At 44.3% G+C, this 21,570-nt stretch overlaps 1 protein-coding gene across 1 annotated transcript; it reads right to left on the bottom strand.

Moving 5' to 3' along the window:
- Positions 1 to 409: 409 nt before the first annotated feature.
- Positions 410 to 19,893, bottom strand: prcp (prolylcarboxypeptidase (angiotensinase C); the record flags this gene model as incomplete). Its single annotated transcript, XM_080540690.1, has 7 exons — positions 410 to 624; positions 1,378 to 1,565; positions 14,201 to 14,368; positions 17,492 to 17,661; positions 18,048 to 18,205; positions 18,831 to 19,012; positions 19,798 to 19,893. 7 exons carry the CDS (start codon positions 19,891 to 19,893, stop codon positions 420 to 422), a joined length of 1,167 nt encoding a protein of 388 aa, XP_080396816.1. The 3' UTR covers positions 410 to 419.
- Between the last annotated feature and the right edge of the window lie 1,677 nt (positions 19,894 to 21,570).

Genomic DNA, 21,570 nt, shown 5'->3' with positions numbered 1-21,570 from the left:
CAAGTCAAATTTAAGACCTTTTAAAGACCTTTTTAGACCTTTTTGGATATAATTCTAGACCTATTCGCGACACCATATGATAGCTTTTTGTCATCCTCGAGGTGATGAAATTAGGGATTTCACTGCCATACAGACAAAAAAGGAAGCAAATTGGCTTTTTTTTGGGTTCCAGCTTGATTAATTTCTGCGTAAATAGATGTGGTCGGACTGATTTCCTTGCAGGATCTCATTTTTAAGACCTAGCACCTCATTTTTAGACCAAATAGCTGAAATGTGGGACCTTTTTAGGCCTTGTACATTGGATTGCTGGATTTTAGACTTAATGGCTTTTTAAGACCAGCACGGGAACCCTGCTGACAGTTGGGGGGTCCAGGTTAGATCACTGTGTCTTCTGACAGTTTGGGGGTCTCCAGGTTAGATCACTGTGTCTTCTTGGCGTCTCTGATCCAGCGTTTGAAGTAGTCCACCTCTGTGGCGCGGGCCGCCAGCACCGTGTGGGGGTCGTACTCGTTGTTGTAGCGCAGGTCCAGGTGGTGCGCTCCGTCTGGGATCAGGATGGCCACCAGGGAGTCTGAGATGTTCCTGGTCACCCCCCCGCCTGACCAGGGGTCCAGCCCGCCATTACTGACAAAAGAACCAGGTTAAGTTAACTATGAATAATTACAGGTAAAATGACTGGACCCGTACTAGATTGAGACCTGCTTTATTTGGGGTAGTGGTGGTCTAGTGGATAGTGAGTTGGACTGGTGATCAGAAGGTCATGAGTTCAAATCCCACCTCGAACCACCACTAGTGTGTCCTTGAGTAAGACCTGGGAACACCACCACTAGTGTGTCCTTGAGTAAGACCTGGGAACACCACCACTAGTGTGCCCTTGAGTAAGACCTGGGAACACCACCACTAGTGTGTCCTTGAGTAAGTCCTGGGAACACCACCACTAGTGTGTCCTTGAGTAAGACCTGGGAACACCACCACTAGCGTGTCCTTGAGTAAGACCTGGGAACACCACCACTAGTGTGTCCTTGAGTAAGACCTGGGAACACCACCACTAGTGTGTCCTTGAGTAAGACCTGGGAACACCACCACTAATGTGTCCTTGAGTAAGACCTGGGAACAGGGGACCTGTTTTATATTTGATATGAAAGTCCCATTATTTTATCCTATTGTTCTGATCAAATTGTATTTAGTCTATTTTCTGTTGTTGATCTGGTGTTGTTTTAATGTGTAATTGTGCTGTTTGTTTTAACTGTTGAAACTTGATGTTTTAAGCTGCTGTCTTGGTCAGGCTTCCCTTGGAAAAGAGATCATTGTGTCTCAATGGGACCGACCTGGCTAAATAAAGGCTAAATAAATAAATACAAAATAAAAAAAGTTTACCTGAAGATGATGTTGCTGTGAGAGGCGATGTTCGTTCCTCCGTAGACCGTCTCGGCCCAGTCTGGGCGCGGCCTCACCCCGAACAGCGCCTGACACTCGTCTGAGAACGCCTGGAAGTTCCACTCCTGAGGCTCGAACATGTCCTGGACCCCGTCAGAGCACAGGGGCATCACCATCTCTGTACAGGCCTGGGGGAGGGAAGGAGGGAAGGTAGAGGCACCCAGTATGTGACACAGTCTGGTCATTTGGTCCACATGTCGGAAACCAATCAAACTGTTCAGACTTTTCTCTCGAAACACAGAACTACGTTTCAACGTTGTCGAGAATCACGACGCAAACTCGCTAGTCAAGCCTAAATACGTAACGCAACGTAATGGATTGGGTGAGTAATAGGGTTGGGTACCGAAAACCGCTACCGGTATGGTACCGGTTACTTTACATTCGGTACCTACCGAACCGAATTACAAGAGAGATTTCGGTTCCTCGTTTCGGTTCCTCTGTCGCCCCCTGGTGTCCGAAACGGACGTTACATGCAACCGCACGTGCCATCGCCTGTTAGTTCCACTCAGTGCATGTAATCCGAGACTGAATCGCTCTCAACAAGTGCGAGGCGACGCGCTTGCAAAACAGTTTTGTGATTGGTCTGAATTTAGCGGGAAATTTGGATTTCAGGAAATCCCTCTCCTTTGTGTCTCTCCATCACTTTAACAACGACATTGGCAGGGGAAAAGAATTGGAGTCAAATTTTTATTGACAACGGATTTACATGCTGGAAAAACATGCAGCTAAAATTCAGGGAACATTTGGACAATAAGAGACACAAGGAAGCTGTGGTCGCGCGGTCTAACTACAGGGCAATATGCGCGGGGCAAAAATAATCTAAAATCATCACGAACAGAACGGCGGAGGTACGGGAAAATAGGGCTCATGTCGCTGTCATCAAAGGTAAAAGTTGGTTTTCTTTAACTCAGCTGATGCATTACCTTGCTGTTGATTGTTTACCGAATGCTCCATCTGACTGTCTCACTGTGATTTTACTTGTGTAAACAGTTAATGAGTAACGTTAGCCTGTTTTGTGCGTGTACTCTCATGTAGGCCTACTTCATATTGATGAGCTGATAATCTTTCAGTGTGTGTGTGTGTGTGTGTGTGTGTGTGTGTGTGTATGTATGTGACACAAGTTTATATTCTACGGATGTTGGTCAGTGCTGTATGCGCGTTCCCGGTTCTGTGTGTACTCTTGTATACTTCATATTCAATGAGCAGATTATCTTTCACTGTGTGTGTCTTGGGCGTATCTGTCAGTCACATGTATTGTCATGGTTTCTTAGGTTTTCATTTTAGAGACATCTAGTGGACATTTTATGACATTACATTTGTTACTGCCTTTATTCAGTTTCGGTTTTGATTAGTCACATGACGAACATTAGTCACATGACGTGAGCACACTGTTCAGACGTGATAGCTCGTAGCAGCAGCTAGTTGAGAGGAAAAGCTCCGGAGAATCTCTTTGTTTACATTCTTGCCCTGGAAAAGGCTTTGCTTGTAAGTTGCCTTTTCTTTTCTTGTTTAACTACAATGTATACTGTATATGTTTATAAATGCATAGCTTATATTATTTAAGTATAACTATTTGTATTGCTATATTGATATTATATGTTGGCTACATACTGTTGATGTTGAAAGTGTAACAGTATAGTTTTGAGCATTACAGTAATTGTACTCTTATGTTTATTTACAGTTTTACAAAATAACCAAACGACCACTCATGTTTCTGAGGATTGAGTAAAAAACTAAACTTTACTCCAGCGTCTGAAGATTCATTTGTGTGTCAGTGTGTGTTCGCTATCTGTGGAAGTTGCGCCCTGGTTACGCGCAGTGGGAACAGAATAGTAAAAAAGCAACCACTCAGCGGGCGGATGGACTCAAGGAGAGAGATCTTCAGCGCAAACACTGCTCCCCATCATCCTTGCTCACGCCAAGCACACAGCAATATTCATGATGGAAGAGTTGAGCAATGCTGAGACAAGGTCAGTGGCCTCTAGCACATCTAGGTCTTTTAAATCAACAGCCAGTAGGGCAGCTGTCAATGCACGTGTCAAAGTGGAAGTAGCACGCACACGTGCTAGCTATGCAAAAATGGAATCAGAGATTATGATCGAAAAAGCCCAAATGGAAGCAAAATTAAAGAACTTGCTGCATGAGAAAGAAGTGGCAGAAGCCATCGCTGAAGCTAATGTTCTTGAAGCAGCAGCGGAGGAAGAAAACAACGGTATCGAAGCTGTCATTCATGCCACTGTTGACCGCACACGCCAGTACGTAGAACAACAGTCACAGCTACCACTATCTGCCGAAGATGTTAAGGACTCTATAGCCAATCTGGAACCGATAGTCCATAGGCTGAGATCCTCCTCACCACCCAGACAGCGTCTGACTGTTTCATACGAGAGACAGCACTCCTCCACTGTGAAGCATGAGCACAGCTCTCCATCACTGCGACCTAGTAGGCCAAAGACATCAGGGCAGCCCTCATCAGAGCAGCCCACACCCAGCAGGCCCAAGGGTTCACCATACAAACCAACAGGAAACGGTGACACAAGCGACATCAGTGATGTGGCTCGGTACCTAGCACGCAGAGACCTCGTAACCTCCGGTCTCACCAAGTTCGATGATCACCCAGAAGATTACTGGGCATGGAAGTCGTCCTTCAAGAACGCCATTGACGGACTACTACTCAGTGCTAATGAAGAGATGGACCTCATGATTAAGTGGTTAGGGAGTGAATCTGCAAAGCACGTGAAACGAATAAGAGCAGTACATGTAGGTCATTCATCTCAAGGTCTATGCAAAGCTTGGGAACGCTTAGAAGAGTGCTTCGGGTCTCCAGAGGTAATTGAAAAGTCCCTCTTCGACAGGCTGGAGAACTTCCCAAAGATCAGCAATAAAGATCCTGTGAAGCTGAGAGAGCTAAGTGACCTTCTCCAAGAGTTGGAAGCAGCCATGTTCGAAGGTTACCTGCCTGGTTTGAGCTATCTGGACACTTCACGCGGCATTTTGCCCATCGTAGACAAGTTGCCCTACAACATCCAAGAGAAATGGATATCACAGGGTTCCAGATACAAAGCTGAGCGACAGGTAGTTTTTCCCCCATTCACATTCTTCTGCGAGTTCATCACCAAAGAGGCACGAGCTCGCAATGACCCAAGCTTCAGGCTATCGATGAGTAACACAGCCCAGATGAAGTCAGAGCAGCCATTCAAGAGACAAAGTAAGAGCATGGTCTCTGCACGTAAGACAGATGTCTCTCACGAGAAAGACACACGAGACGGTTCAGGCCGAACAGCAGTGGACATGAAAAAACTATGCCCTCTCCATAAGAAGCCACACCCCCTAACACGCTGCAGAGGTTTCAGAAGCAAGCCCCTCGAGGAGCGCAAGGCCTTCCTCAAAGACAACGGTGTCTGCTTCAGATGTTGTTCCACAACTACTCATCTAGCCAAGAACTGCACCACAGCCATCAAGTGCATGGAATGTGAGAGTAACAGCCACACCACGGCTCTTCATCCAGGACCTCCGCCTCCAGCCCCATCTGAGGATGGCGGGGAGGGAGAAGGAGGATCAGACCAATCTGCAGTCACCTCAAATTGCACAGAAGTCTGTGGAGAGGGTCAAAGCGGCAGATCCTGCTCGAAGATTTGCCTGGTGAATATATTCCCAGAAGCACACCCAGAGAGAGCAACCAGAGCATATGTTGTGCTGGATGACCAAAGCAACAGGTCGCTTGCAAGGTCTGAATTCTTTGATATGTTCCACATCAAGGGGTCAGATTCAGCATTCACACTTCGTACATGTGCAGGTACAACTCAGATGACAGGAAGGAGAGCCACAGGCTTTGTGGTGGAATCTGTGGATGGAGCTACAACAGTGACACTACCTACACTAATAGAGTGTAACAACATTCCCACCGAAAGAGCTGAGATACCTACGCCAGAAGCAGCGTTGCATCATTCCCACCTCAAGCCCATAGCATATGGTATACCACCTTTGGATTCTAAAGCACAGATCCTTCTCTTGCTAGGCCGAGACATCCTTAGAGTTCATAAAGTGCGGGAGCAACGGAACGGTCCACATGACGCCCCCTACGCACAACGACTCGACCTGGGATGGGTCATCATAGGAGAAGTCTGCCTAGAGGCAGCCCACAAGCCTTCAGACATCCAAAGCTACCGCACCAATGTGCTTGAGAACCAACGCCCTTCATTCTTCAGCCCATGTCCGAACAGGATCCAGGTGAAGGAGCAATATGTTCCGAAGCCAGCACATCAGATTGCCCCAGCGCAAGGCACCCACAGTATCCGGGAATGCAACTTAGGGAGCACCATCTTCAACACGTCCGAGGATGACAACAAGATTGGACTCTCTATTGAAGACAGACTGTTCTTAAAGGTCATGGACAAAGAAATGTATATGGATGACTGCAACAGCTGGGTGGCACCATTGCCATTCAGAACACCACGTCAGCAACTCCCTCACAGCCGAGGCCAGGCCCTCACACGACTTACCTCTCTTCAAAACACACTGGAGAAAAGGCCCGAGATGAAGAGGCACTTCATCGCGTTCATGCAGAACATCTTCGACCGTGATCATGCTGAGCTGGCTCCTACATTGGAGAACGGACAAGAATGTTGGTACTTACCTATCTTCTGGGTTTATCACCCTCAGAAGCCAGGCCAGATTCGAGTCGTCTTCGATTCCAGTGCAAAATGGAAAGGCGTGTCACTGAACGATGTTCTCCTTTCTGGTCCGGACTTAAATAACAGCCTCTTAGGAGTACTGGTGCGATTCAGACGAGAACCGATCGCTGTCACTGTGGACATAGAACAAATGTTTCACAGCTTCGTTGTGAAAGAAGACCACAGGAACTTTCTCCGCTTTCTGTGGTACGAGGACAACGATCCTAGGAACGACATATGTGAGTACCGCATGAAGGTTCACGTATTCGGGAACAGTCCCTCTCCTGCGGTGGCAATCTATGGTCTCAGACGTGCTGCAGCTCATGGTGAAGAAGAATTTGGGTCTGACGCCAAACAGTTCATCGAAAGAGAGTTCTACGTTGACGACGGACTCCTGTCAAGGCCCACAGCACGTGAAGCCATCGACCTACTGAAGCGGACACAGGAGATGCTTGCTGTGTCGAACCTGCGACTTCACAAAGTTGCTTCCAACAGCCAGGAGGTTATGGAAGCATTCTCTGCTGAGGACCGAGCAAAGGGACTCAAAGACCTAAACTTGGATGTCGATCCCACTCCTATTCAACGGAGCCTTGGAGTGAGTTGGGATCTGAAGAAAGATGTCTTCACGTTTCAAGTAGCAGAATCCACAAAGCTTTTCACACGTAGGGGTGTTCTAGCTACTGTCAACGGCCTCTTCGATCCACTTGGATTCGTTGCACCAGTTACGATACAGGGAAAGATCCTGTTACGAGAGCTCACAAACGAAGCCTTCGACTGGGACTCTCCTCTTCCTCCAGAAAGGGAAGATGAGTGGAACGCTTGGAGAAGCTCTCTTCAAGACCTCAGGCAGTTGGAGATCCCAAGAACCTATTCTGCTTCTACAATCTCAACAGCCATAAGAAAGGAGCTACACGTGTTCTCAGACGCTTCAGTGAAGGCTATTGCAGCAGTCGCCTATCTCCAAGTAATTGATGTTGAGCAAAAATGTCAAGTAGGATTTGTCCTTGGAAAAGCTAAGTTAACTCCACAGTCGGCTCACACTATCCCAAGATTGGAGTTGGGAGCTGCCGTGTTGGGTGTGGAAGTCGCTGAGCTAGTCACAAGCGAGCTAGATATAGCTCTGGATGCTGTCAAGTTCTATACAGATAGCCGAGTTGTCCTAGGATACATTAGCAACCAGACAAGAAGGTTCTATGTATATGTGAGCAACAGAGTGCAGCGTATACGGCAGTCTTCTGAACCAACCCAGTGGCACTACATCTCCACAAGCCATAACCCAGCTGACCTTGGCACACGTTCTGTGCCTGCAGCTATGCTAGGTGAGACAACCTGGCTTAGAGGACCAACGTTTCTGCTACAAGTAGAGGAACCATCATCACCTGAAGTCTTTGACCTCATCAACCCGGACTCAGACATAGAGGTGCGGGCACACATCACCAACCTGCCCAACGACAGAACACACCTTGGATCTCACAGATTCGAGCGTTTTTCCTCATGGAAGCGACTTGTGAGAGCAACAAGTTCACTCATCCACATCGTGGAATCCTGTAAGGCTACCAGCAAAGATCAGGATCAAACTCGCAGTTCATGGCATCACTGCAAGCAGCCTCGCACAGCTGAAGAACTGACAAAAGCTGAACTCATCATCATCAAATGCGTGCAAGGAGAGGCTTACAAGGACGAACTTGCGTGCATAGCAAGTGGAAAGGACATCTCAAGAAGTAGTCCTCTGAAGAAACTCAATCCCTATTGCGACGAAGAAGGCCTCCTGAGAATAGGGGGACGGCTCAGACATTCAGATCTCGCCTACAAGGAAAAACACCCTCTTGTTATTCCGGGACGGAAACACATCGCAAAGCTACTTGTGGAACACCATCACCAAAGGGTGATGCACCAAGGCCGAGTCTTTACCGAAGGCGCTGTCCGCACTGCAGGGTACTGGATCATGGGAGCAAGACGACTGATCAAAGGCATCCTTCACGACTGTGTAACCTGCAAGAAGCTCAGAGGCAGAGTGACGGAACAGAGGATGGCCGACCTACCTGTTGATCGCCTGAGTACTGAACCCCCATTCACCTACGTGGGACTGGACGTCTTCGGCCCCTGGCATGTAAGCACAAGACGCACAAAAGGAGGACAGGCAAACAGTAAAAGATGGGCTGTTCTTTTCACATGTCTAAGTATGCGCGCTGTCCACATCGAATTGATTGAGTCAATGGACACATCATGCTTTATCAATGCGCTACGCAGGTTCTTTAGTCTAAGAGGACCTGCCAAACAGATTAGATCAGATTGTGGAACAAATTTCACAGGCGCATGCCGAGAGCTGAACATTCTGCTGACCGACCCCAACATGCCTAGCATTCGAAAGTACCTGGGAGAAGAGGGCTGCTCATGGGTCTTCAACCCACCTCATTCATCCCACATGGGAGGCTCCTGGGAAAGGATGATAGGGATATCAAGGCGCATACTTGACTCCATGCTGCTCAAGGCTTGCCCTTCTCGCCTGACTCATGAAGTTCTCTCCACCCTGATGGCAGAGGTTACAGCCATAATCAACGCCAGACCTCTCACCCCCATCTCAATGGATCCAGACTCTCCTTTTCTTCTAACATCAGCTATGCTTCTTACGCAGAAGATGTGCACTCCACTTCCTCCTCCGGGAAATTTTAGTGATATGGACCTCCACAGACAGCAGTGGAAACAGGTTCAACACCTTGCAAATACTTTCTGGAGCCGATGGAGACATGAATACCTCACGACACTACAGAGTCGCAGCAAGTGGCAAGAGGAACGTCCGAACCTTAAAGTAGGGGATTTGGTCCTTCTCAAAGATGCTCAAGCTAAGCGCAACGACTGGCCCTTAGGACTAGTCAGCCAGACATTCCCTGACAAGGACGGGAAGATCAGAAGAATCGAAGTGAAGATCACCAAACATGGGACGGCTAAAACGTTCTTGAGACCAATATCTGAGACAGTGCTTCTCATGTCGCCAAAGGACTGAGTATCCCTGAGTTAGTTCATAGTGGTATTTCCTCCATACCAGACGGGGAGTGTCATGGTTTCTTAGGTTTTCATTTTAGAGACATCTAGTGGACATTTTATGACATTACATTTGTTACTGCCTTTATTCAGTTTCGGTTTTGATTAGTCACATGACGAACATTAGTCACATGACGTGAGCACACTGTTCAGACGTGATAGCTCGTAGCAGCAGCTAGTTGAGAGGAAAAGCTCCGGAGAATCTCTTTGTTTACATTCTTGCCCTGGAAAAGGCTTTGCTTGTAAGTTGCCTTTTCTTTTCTTGTTTAACTACAATGTATACTGTATATGTTTATAAATGCATAGCTTATATTATTTAAGTATAACTATTTGTATTGCTATATTGATATTATATGTTGGCTACATACTGTTGATGTTGAAAGTGTAACAGTATAGTTTTGAGCATTACAGTAATTGTACTCTTATGTTTATTTACAGTTTTACAAAATAACCAAACGACCACTCATGTTTCTGAGGATTGAGTAAAAAACTAAACTTTACTCCAGCGTCTGAAGATTCATTTGTGTGTCAGTGTGTGTTCGCTATCTGTGGAAGTTGCGCCCTGGTTACGCGCAGTGGGAACAGAATATGTATATTATATGGTAACCTATGTTCAGTGCTGTAGTTCCCCATGTTCTGCTGCAGCTGTAGCATCAGGATATGTTCGTATTTGATCACCTTATATAAAACATCGCCGCTCGGCATTAATGGCGTGCACTCGGAAAATCGCATCAGTGACCACCCCGCAACTGATGTGAAAAATCCTGGAGGAAACACTTACAGGGCTTAAAGTGGGAAAAAATCCTGTGCCTGAAACTTTTTCTTGGGGAGGGGGGTCACAGTTTGAGATATTGGGAGAGCGGGTACAGAAGACAGCTTCTTGTCTCAATGTTTAAATGCATTAATACTATTTTATAGTCAATACAAAATATATGTCTCAATGTTAAAATGCATTAATACTTTAAATGAATGTGCAACAATACTATGTGCAATATGACAACCCTTGTGTACATAAGGTTCAGATATAGGAAAAGTTAGGATATTTATAGCATAGCATAGAGTACAGCACAGTGTTTTATTGTATAGTATAGTAGTATAGTAGATAGTGTACATAGCCTTTATTTATGTAAACCAGCTCTTTTCCCTTTTTTATTTTACCCTTGGCCCTCGTGTTTTTAGTCTTTTTCCAAGCACCAGGGGAGCCCCTCCTAAATTTCGTTGTATGGTACCTGTACTGTATTACAGTTTTTCTCAATTGCTAAAACACATTTCACAAAACTTTCCTCCAGTTTCCCAAAACTCTAAACACAACACACTTTTCTAAAGCTACATAAGCAAAACCACACCTTCTCTCTTCAAAACTCAAACTCAGACCCTACCCCTAATCCTAACCCTAACCTTACTGTAACCCTAGCACCTAACCCTAGTTTTCCCACATGTATGATAGTCATGCATAAAAATAAATCTGCGCTCCCTGTCTAACGTTATATCTAACATTACATATTTTACATTACAGTAAGGCTGATTTTGCATGATAGTCATGCATTTTTAGATATCTATTTCCCCCCTTTAAATGGCATATGATGTCCGAAATTTTACTAAAGTTCAGCCGCGAAGTTGTTGCACTGTTGTCCTATCGAGTTTTACGTAAATAAAGGTTTGAAAAATGTACAAATGTACAATACTGTACTGTATCACAACTCAATGCAAACACTACAGAGGATCCATTACACACAACAATACTCACTGAAAACAATGTTCAGGGTGTGATGTTTTTTTATTTATTTATGGAACTATACCACACACACACACACACCACAATCATTAAATTTTGAGTCGTTATGTTTAATGAATGAAGCTAGGTGTGTTCATTGTGTTAAAATGTTGCTGACTGTGGCAAGCATTTTGCATCACATGAGCTTTATTTTGAGAATTTGACATTTTGAGCAGAGTTTTTTGCAACTTGTGTTTTAGCAAGACAAAATGTGTTTAGATTTATGAGAAAAGGAGGATTGTGTTTTGTGAATTGTGTCTTCATGTGAAATGTGTTTATGGTTTTGGCAAATGGGAGCTAGTTTTATTAAATGTGTTTAGAGAACTGGTCATTTGGTTTAGAGAATTGGCTTTTGTGTTTTAGCAATTGGGAAAACCTGTAATGACAATAAAGACCATTCATTCATTCATAATACTGTTTTATACTTAATAAAAAAAATAAAAAAGTAGATGTCTTTAAAAGGCCAAACTGATTGCATCACTTATTAAGCCACTATCACTATAACAATACAGAATAAAATATATACATGTCTTTAAAAGAACAAACTGATTACTTATTAAGCCACTATCACTTATATTCTCCTTCTTGGCACCACGTCCCATAAGGCTTCCCGTCACTACTCAGGGTTTTTCCTGGCTCAAAATGAGGCGGAGGTGGTACCAGTGGTGTTTGACATCGGGGGGGACCGATGAAGCAGGGCTGTCTGGGGGTCCTTAAACGAGCATCAAACACTTAATTTCTTGCATTCTGGTGAATTGATATGCACCAATTTGTGCCCTTTCGCCATAAATTTATGGTGGAAATGTCATTATATATGTAAAGGAAAAAACAATATTCAGGCACCAGATGGCCATTCAAAATATAATGTAATATAATGCAATATAAGGCTCTCAGGCATTCTGTACTTTCAAATATGTATTCTCCTTGAGCAGTCAACATCAACTATCAGCTGTTTCGCTAGCAAACACGAAAGCTAAGTTATTTGTGAAACAGCGCCCCCGCCACCACGTCGGCGCAATGCCGCAATTGCAGTTTTTTTTTTTTTTTAATTCTCCTGCGCCGGAAATCCGGCACTGTGCCGGAGTACTTTAAGCCCTGCACTTATAGATTTATTTATTTTTATCAAAAGTACCGATTTAAGTACCGTTTTTAAAGTATCGATTTGGCACCGGTATCGAATAAAACCAAACGGTACTCAACCCTAGTGAGTAATCCCCACCACTGCTACCTAGTTAACTATAACAGTTGATTAATAGTCAAGTACAAATCAAGATAGATAATGTTGAAATTGAAAGAGTCTATGAAAACAAATTTTGGGGAGTTGTTATAGACCACAAACTATGTTGGAAAACACACATAAACTACTTAAAGACTAAAATATCAAAGTCTATTGCAATACTGCATAAAACGAAAGACATACTTAATCCAAATTCATTACACATATTGTACCGTTCTCTAATAGTTCCATACATAACTTACTGTGTGGAAGTGTGGGGAAACACATACAAAACAATCACAAATCCAATTTATTTACTACAGAAAAGAGCTATACGAATTATAAACAGAGCTGCCTATCAAGAACCAAGTAACACATTATTCATAAACACCTATGATCTCAAATTTAAAGAATTGGTGGACTTCAAAATGGCACAAGTAATGTATAAAGTAAAAAATAAGATGCTTCCAGACTGTATCCAGAGACTATTTCAAGTTAGACAGAGTAATTATGAACTCAGAGGAATATGTATGTTTATGAAAACAAAGATGAGAACAAATGCAAAACAAAGATGTATAACAGTTAAAGGAGTTAATTTATGGAATACTTTTGAAAAGGAAATGAAAATGTGTAGTACACTAAAAGGATTTAAAAAATTACTTAAAAATAAGATGATTAACAAGTATAAAACAGAGGTTTAAATATATTTTTTGTTTGGTATTTTTTGAACTTTTTGTTGACATGCGTGAAATTTTGTTTATAAAAGTTTCAATGTTTTGATTATGAATTCATGGGGGGACATGCATACATGTAACAAGGGTAGGCGCAATAAGCCACGGCTTCAGCCTACACCTTTTTGGTCCTGGTGTTATAAATTGTGACTGTGTAAAAAAAAATTATATCTGTATTGCGAATTGTATAGGGGACCAAAATAAACATTCTCAATCAATCAATCAATCAATAACACTACTTTACATTGTTACCTAGTTAACTACAACACTAATTTACATTGTTACCTAGTTAACTAGAACACTACTTTACATTGTTAGCAGGCTCACAAAACAAGCTGTGTTAGTTGACTAGCAACGTGTCGTTGATTTTCAACAACGCAGAAATGTATTTACATTTTTCGAAAGAAAAGTCTGATCATTACATCAGATCCCGACATGGGGACCAAAGCATTAGAACAGGGTGGTCCAGTGGTCTAGCACCATGGCCTGGGGTGGTCCAGTGGTCTAGCACCGCGGTCTACAGTGCACACATACTGTATGCCCATGTCGGCATGGGTTCGAATCCGCTGATATGCCCTGAACGTGTCACATTTACATTGCTGTAATCTGTCTTTAAACAACACTACGGCATAAATAGAAGAAAATAATATTTTCAATATTATTGTTTTTCAAGAGTTACTTTTATAATAAGTAACCTAGTAACCAAGTAGGTAAGTAACCATCAAAGTCGTGGCCTGGGGTGGTCCAGTGGTCTAGCACCATGGCCTGGGGTGGTCCAGTGGTCTAGCACCATGGCCTGGGGTGGTCCAGTGGTCTAGCACCATGGCCTGGGGTGGTCCAGTGGTCTAGCACCATGGCCTGGGGTGATCCAGTGGTCTGGTACCATGGTCTGGGGTGGTCCAGTGGTCTAGCACCATGGCCTGGTGTGGTCCAGTGGTCTAGCACCAAGGCCTGGGGTGGTCCAGTGGTCTAGCACCAAGGCCTGGGGTGGTCCAGTGGTCTAGCACCAAGGCCTGGGGTGGTCCAGTGGTCTAGCACCATGGCCTGGGGTGGTCCAATGGTCTAGCACCATGGCCTGGGGTGGTCCAGTGGTCTAGCACCATGGCCTGGGGTGGTCCAGTGGTCTAGCACCGCGGTCTACAGTGCACACATATGCCCATGTCGGCATGGGTTCGAATCCGCTGACATGCCCTCTCTCTCCCTTCTTCCCCTTACTTTCCTGTCTGTCTTCACTATATCTGTCCAATGAAAAACATGAGTGGGACTGCCCCACTCAGAAAAAATAACATAAAAAAAAAAACAATATTAAAAAAAACATCAAAGGTACCTGATAATACCAGCCCATGATGCCGAGGTTTCCCGTGGCAGTCTGGGAGATGTTGAGACAGGAAGTAGTTCCTGTGTAGTTGAAGTACACTCTGACTGCCTGGGAGACGCCGTGCAGCAGCTGGGCGTCAGACCCGGTGGGTTTAAAACCCAGATGCTTGCAGACCACCTGTGAAGAACACACAAACACAACAGAATCATTAAAGATCCCAATCCAGCTCTCTAGATGACGCAACATTGAAAAGATTTTTCGTCGTAGACTGAAGACCTCCATCTCTTCAGGTTACACCTTAACTGCTCCTCCTGAGACATCTACTACCCCCCAGCACTGCGTCTCCTGAAGACACCCGCTTTTCCCCTCTACTGTGACCCCTAAAAACTTCTATTTGCCCCCCTTGTACTGTTTCTCTGTTTCTCCAGTGTGTAAATAAAAAGGTTAGGTTTAGAAGATGGTGATGGAAGAAGGTTTTTCCTTCTATCAATGGCCCAGGGCCTGAGCTGGATTACTCTTCCTGCTACGACTGGTGGATTGATGATTCACTTGCTTAGTCAAAGTAGTATCGTAGTAAAGCTTAGTATCGATTGTAAGTCGCTTTGGAATAAGGCGTCTGCTAAATGCCAAACGTGTAAAAATGTAAATGTATATTGAAGGTTTCCAGTTCCCTTAAGTTTTTTTTTTTTTCTTTCTTTTTTCTAGTGGTACAGAAATCCGTGTTTCACTTTCACTTAAAAGTGGTGGAGTCGATTTGCATATAAGATTGGGTGGAATGAGAGCGGGGCTTAACTTGAATTTATTGCTGTTCACTTGGTTGGCGCGAGGAGGAAGCACATTCTGTTTAGCCGTGCGTGATGATTAAAACATTTAAACACTTGACACGGTTCCCAGCAGAGCACCGTTTCATGTTACAGCGACATCAGTTACTGTTATGAATTAACTGGCAACGGTGGCAGTTGGTTTTTAAATTATTATCACTTATCACTTGTTGCTGAAAGTGTTGTTACTAGTACTGCACTTGTGTCGTGGTCGTGGCAGTTTGCTGCCTGTCTCTCTGTTGTTCGGCTCTCTTTGTAAACCGGCGCGACTGTGCCTGGCTGTCTGGAGGAGGTGGTGGTGGTGGAGCGCGGCAGTGAACAGTGATTCTGTTACCAAGGCTTTTGTCTGCAGCCTGGGCAGGCGGAGGTGGTCGCTGGAGGAGAGGAGCTACAGAGACATGTCCCTCTGCAGATTTATATGCTATGAAAAAAAACAAAAAAAAACTGCAATTGCTCTAAAGCATTTTCTCTCCCCTTACTTTTCAGATGGGATTAGGCTCATACATTCATCTCTGCCAACAGAGACCCCTTCTCTCTAAGCCTTCAATGCCCCGTTCTCACAGTCAGTCAGATAATCACATTAGCTTTGTCATTAAAAACCCTCCTCTTTAGACCCACTGCCTAAACCGCTTACAACCACCCATAGGGGTCGCATACATTACCGGCTTTCAGCCAAAAAAAACAAAACTCTAAATGACCATTTAGTTTTTTATCTCTCCCTAAATTGTTGCACAAGAGCGATTGTGATTCCGACCGCAACTGCGCTTAACGTGTAATCATACCGTATATCAACAAACCCGGGAAATACAGAAAGGATAAACTCACAAGCACTCAAATAAATATCTACACTACTTTTATTTATTCAACCTTTGTTTACCCAGATTAAGTCTCACGGAGATCAAATCTATTTTTCCATCGTGGACCCGGTCCAAGACAGTTAGCCAAGGAGAGTTAGATGTTCTAACAAATTAAATAGTTGTTGTAACAGATCGTCTGGCCTGGTCACCACGGGAGGATGAGAGGCACTAGGAACTGTGTTTAGGGTCCTTTGTGTTACTGAGTTTTAAGCACGTGACACGCAAAGAGGGTTCTGGGAGAATTCCACCAGGCTTTAAAGTAGCCTCTGTACCGTCACAAGATGAGCTGGATGAGCACAAAGGATATGTATGATGTTACTAGCAGTACTACATCAAGGTGGTGAGGATATCATGTGTCAAAATAGGCTGTATTCTACACACAGGTATATGATACATTATGCTGTATTCCACAGGTAAATGGACTGCACTTATATAGCGCCTTTATCCAAAGCGCTTTACGACGGCCTCTCATTCACCCATTCACACACACATTCACACACCAATGGCGGCAAGCTGCCATGCAAGGCGCCGGCCGGCCCGCTCACTGGGAGCAATTTTGGGGTTCAGTGTCTTGCCCAAGGACACTACGACATGTGGCCAGCCGGGGCTCGAACCGCTGATCTGCCGACCTTGCGATCATTAGACGACGACTCTACCTCCTGAGACACAGCCTCTATCTCCTGAGACACAGCCTCTACCTCCTGAGACACAGCCTCTACCTCCTGAGACACAGCCTCTACCTCCTGAGACACAGCCTCTACCTCCTGAGACACAGCCTCTACCTCCTGAGACACAGCCTCTACCTCCTGAGACACAGCCTCTACCTCCTGAGACACAGCCTCTACCTCCTGAGACACAACCGCCCCCAGGATGCTTATGAATATGAATGAAGTTCATTAACAGCTGGTGAAAACAAATACTACACACCCACGTGTAACCAGAAGGACTGGGTGACAGAATGATCTGAATCGCAGAGAGAAGTTTGAGCCCAACTTTTCTCTTTGACGACACGGTGCGTTAACACCTCTGCCCTCCACCTGCGTCTCCACAGAGGAGGGTGTGTCGTCTTTACAACATGCTACTACGATATTCAACCTCACACCTCTGCCCTCCACCTGCGTCTCCACAGAGGAGGTGTGTCGTCTTTACAACATATGCTACTACGATATTCAACCTCACGCCTCGATTTTCAAAAATACGTTAAGTAAGTAAAACTTTATTTCTATAGCGCTGTGCTTTGCATCACAAATAAGGGACAGAATGGGTCAAAAGAAAATTGCAATCAAAACATCGTCAAAAGAGATTCAAAACAAAAACGGAGGAACAACCCAAAGGGACAACGTAAACAGAACATAAACAGGAACATAAGATGGCTATAGGTGACTACCGGCCGGCCTAAACAGGTGAGTCTGAGTCTTTAATTGACGTTTAAAAATGAGTTCTGATCCACATAAGATATGTTGAATCATACAGGAACATGTTTATTTCTGTCGCTCTATCGGCAGATAAAGACGATTTTACGTTTCTTTGAAAAAACCTTCAATTATGTTTATGTTGCTGTCCGTGTTCTTGCAAAATACCAAAATAAAACACATCAGACTAGTGCCTGTATTTACGCGTACCTGTATGGGCCAGCGGGGGAGGGGCTGGAGGAAGTTGGCTTCGTAGGGGTAGTCCACCATGGCCAGGTTCACCCAGGTCTCCTGCAGCCAGGCCTTGAAGCCGGCCGCCTCCTCCTTCCTGAGCGGGGAGCACAAACTGAACTCACTGGACAGCCACCGCAGGCCGTCAGCTGCACAGAGACCACCAGAGAAGAAGAGAAAAAAACAGACAAAAACATTATCTTCATGAGTATAATATAATAAGACTTCTACTACCCCCCTTGTACTGTCTCTCCAGTGTCTATTCATTAAAAAAAATATATAATCTTTCTTTCTTTCTTCTTCTATCACGACGACTGCCAATGGCCCCGGGCCTGAGCTAGATTACTCTTCCTGATACGACTGGTGGATTGATAATTCACTTGCTTAGTCAAATGTATCGATTGTAAGTTGTTTTGGAATAAGGCGTCTGCTAAATGCCTAAAATGTAATTGTAATGTAAATGAGTTAACTATGCTATAATCATGTGGTTCTCTGGTTTGGTTGTTGACATTCAAAGCAGGGTTAGGGTTCGTACCCGTAGAGGTGATGTTGTCGATGGCCTTCCATGACCTCCTGATGTTGGCGTCACAGTTCAATCCACTCTTGGCAAAATCCTCCGTCACAATTTTGTAGAAGACGCCACAGGGGACCATGTCAGGGAACTGCCAGATCGGAGCAGACGCGGCCAGAGCTCTGGAATACACCAGGAAGCACTTGGTGTTATATTATATTATATTATATCATATGTGACACCGTCTGATCATTAGGTCCGCATGTCGGCAACCAATCAAAATGTTCCGAGTTTTCTTTTGAAACACAGAACTACGTTTCAACGTTGTTGAGAATCACAACACAAACTCGCTAGTCAAGCCAAAATACTGCAAGGCAATGGATTGGGTGAGTAATCCCCACTGCTACCTAGTTAACTATAACACTACTTTTGGGACCTATTCGCGACACCATATGATAGCTTTTTGTCATCCTCGAGGTGAGGATGACCCTAACCCTAACCCAAAAAAGGAAGAGAATTGGCATTTTTGGGGGTTTCCACGTAAATAGATGTACATTTTTACATTCACATTTACATTTTTGGCATTTAGCAGACGCCTTATTCCAAAGCGACTTACAATCAATACATTTGAATACTAAGCATGTGAATCAGCAGTCCACCATTCGTTGCAGGAAGAGTACTCGGTGTCGGACTGATTTCCTTGCAGGATCTCATTCTTAAGACCTAGCACCTAATTTTTAGACCGAATAACTGACATTTGCGACCTTTTTAGGCCTTTTTAAGACCAGCACGGGAACCCTGTCTTACCCAACAACAACGTTGGGGTATTTCATCCTCATCCAGGCGGCGAGCATCCCGCCGTACGACCCCCCCACAGCGATCACCGGGCTGAGCCGAGCCCCAGACACGGTCCTCTTCAGCTCCCGGATCAGCACTGCGAAGTCTGCCAACGCCTGCTCCGACGTCAGGTAGTTCAGGTGTTTGCTGTCCTGTAGAAACAAAAACACATCTCATGATGTTAGAATTATAAGGTTCTATCTCCATTTCTGTCAAAATTTAGATTTTTTACATAATCTGATCCATTAGGTGTTTATTAATGCCTGTGTGGTGTTATTTTTAAAATGTTGACATTTTTGAGTTAGTAATTCATAAAATACAAAGGTTCCATCTCACAAAACATAATGGAATGTAAAAACTTTGACGCTCAATATCTCTGAACTGCCCTAAACGGAGATTTAGTTCACGATCTTATGAGTATCGCTGTTTTGGGAGGACGAATCCCAATTCAAGTAACTGCACATTAGTATGATGAGAGTGTTGTTGTGGTTTTATATCATTTTATACTGAGAAATGTAAGTCTCTCTACAGTTTGGCGAATCTAGCAGCACTCAAGGAAGGCCCATTTCCTTCCTGTAAGAGATGGGCCAAGATCTGTGGCGCAGTGAATCATTCTGACTGTGGACAGGGCCCATAACTTGTGTAATCACAGATTTGTATAATATGATTGGTTCCCAAGAATAGTGACCTCATGACCAAGGACAGTTCTATAAATATGAGTCCCGCCCATCGTTGGGGGCTTTTGGCTTTTTGGCTTTTGCTTCTTGCTTATTGGTCTGCTCGTTTCTCTCTGCGCTCATGTGCCTTTGCTTGATAAAAGGCCTCTTAGGAGACAATTGATCTAAGCTCTTTGTGCTTTATAAGTTCTACTAAATCTATTAAGAATCAATTATATCCACAACAGTGTAATGTGTGTGAGGTTAATATCTTCACGTACACTGTAAGAGTCTTGTCCAAACGGCAAAGACTCTCCGTAGTAGCGGTGTTCTGCAAAGACCAGCATGGCACCCAACTCCTCAGCCACATCCCACATGAAACCCTGCAGACAAACGGAAAAGGTTAGACTGCGTGGTAAATAAATGGTTAACAGACTGACTTATATGGCTCCTTATTCCAAAGCGGTTTATAACGGCCTCTCATTCACCCATTCACACACACATTCACACACCAATGGCGAGGTAGGCAAGCTACCATGCAAGGCGCCGGCCCCGCTCACTGGGAGCAATTTGGGGGTTCAGTGTCTTGCCCAATGACACCTCGACATGTGGCCAGTCGGGGGATCGAACCACTGATCTGCCGATCCTTGCGATCATTAGATGGCGGCTCCCTTACGTCCTGAGCCACAGCCGCCGCACAAATATGTGCACAGGAAAGGCCAGATCGTGGAACAGGAAGTGGTTATTACGGTGTTATTGCAGAACCAAGCGATGTCGCCTTCGTTGCCGGTGTAGAACAGGATTGGTCCTCCCTCCTGGTGCCAGTGCTGGTCGTTGACCAGGTATCTCTGTTTGAACGTCCCATCCTCAAGGAACCCAAAGTGATCAATCTGAAAGCGAAGAAATATATCGTCACCTTAATAATAATAATAATAATAATAATAATAATAATAATAATTCATTGTATTTATATAGCGCTTTTCCGAGGCTCAAAGACGCTGACAATATGGGAGAAACAGAAACACAGAAACAACAAGCAACAGATAACATGAGCACATAGAACACAGAGTTAACAACAGATAACATGAGCACATAGAACACAGAGTTAACAACAGATAACATGAGCACATAGAACACAGAGTTCCTTCTTTAAAGAAACAGTTTAAGTCACTTTTGAGGAAAATTATGTTTTTGCCTAAATATTATATATTCTAGATTTGGTTCAGGTTATTCCATTTTTCGGCAAAACTTTTCAAAATATCACTGAAGCCATTATTTATTTATTTGTTTATTTATTACGTTATTTTTTCTGAGTGGGGCAGTCCCACTCATATGTTTCATTTTATTGGACAGATACAGTGAAGACAGACAGGAAAGTAAGAAGAAGAAGGGAGAGAGAGAGAGGCCATGTCAGCAGGGCATGGGCCGGACTCCATTAAAGGTTTAACCAAACCATTTCGATACAATTATGTATTTGGCTAATTTCAGTCTCTGAATCTCATGGAGAGTCAGTGTTTCTCCTCAGACGTCATATGAAGGTTGCAGCGACGCCGCTGTGATCAGAGCTGTGTCCTCTCTGGTCTTCCTCACAAATCTCTGCGTGAGCTCCAACTGTTCCAAAACTCAGCCGCCCGTATCATAACCAGAACTCCTTCCATAGATCATATCACCCCCATATCTCTCTAAACTCCTTCACACCTACACTCCCTCTAGCACTCTCCCATCCTCCACTGCCTTTCAACTCACTATACCTTCTGCCCGCCTGACCATTATGGGGTCTAGAGCCTTCAGTCACTCTGCCCCCCGTCTCTAGAACTCTCTCCCACAAGACATCCGCAACACTGACTCTCTCTCCACCTTAAAATCCTGCCTGAAAACCCACCTTTTTAAACTGGCATATTTTTTAAGTCTTTTGTTTTGTCTTGTTTTGGTTGTTTTTGTTTGTTTCAATCACGATTTGAACCTGTTTGAATCTGTTGCTTGTTTTTAAATTGTGCTCTGTAAGGTGTCCTTGAGTGCTCTGAAAGGCACCTATAAATAAAATGCATTATTAT

The sequence above is a fragment of the Nansenia antarctica genome (genome assembly GCF_963989245.1).
Source record: "Nansenia antarctica genome assembly, chromosome: 1".
NCBI lineage: Eukaryota > Metazoa > Chordata > Actinopteri > Argentiniformes > Microstomatidae > Nansenia > Nansenia antarctica.
Note: the sequence above shows the minus strand (reverse complement) of the source record. Positions and strands in the feature narration are given on the sequence as shown.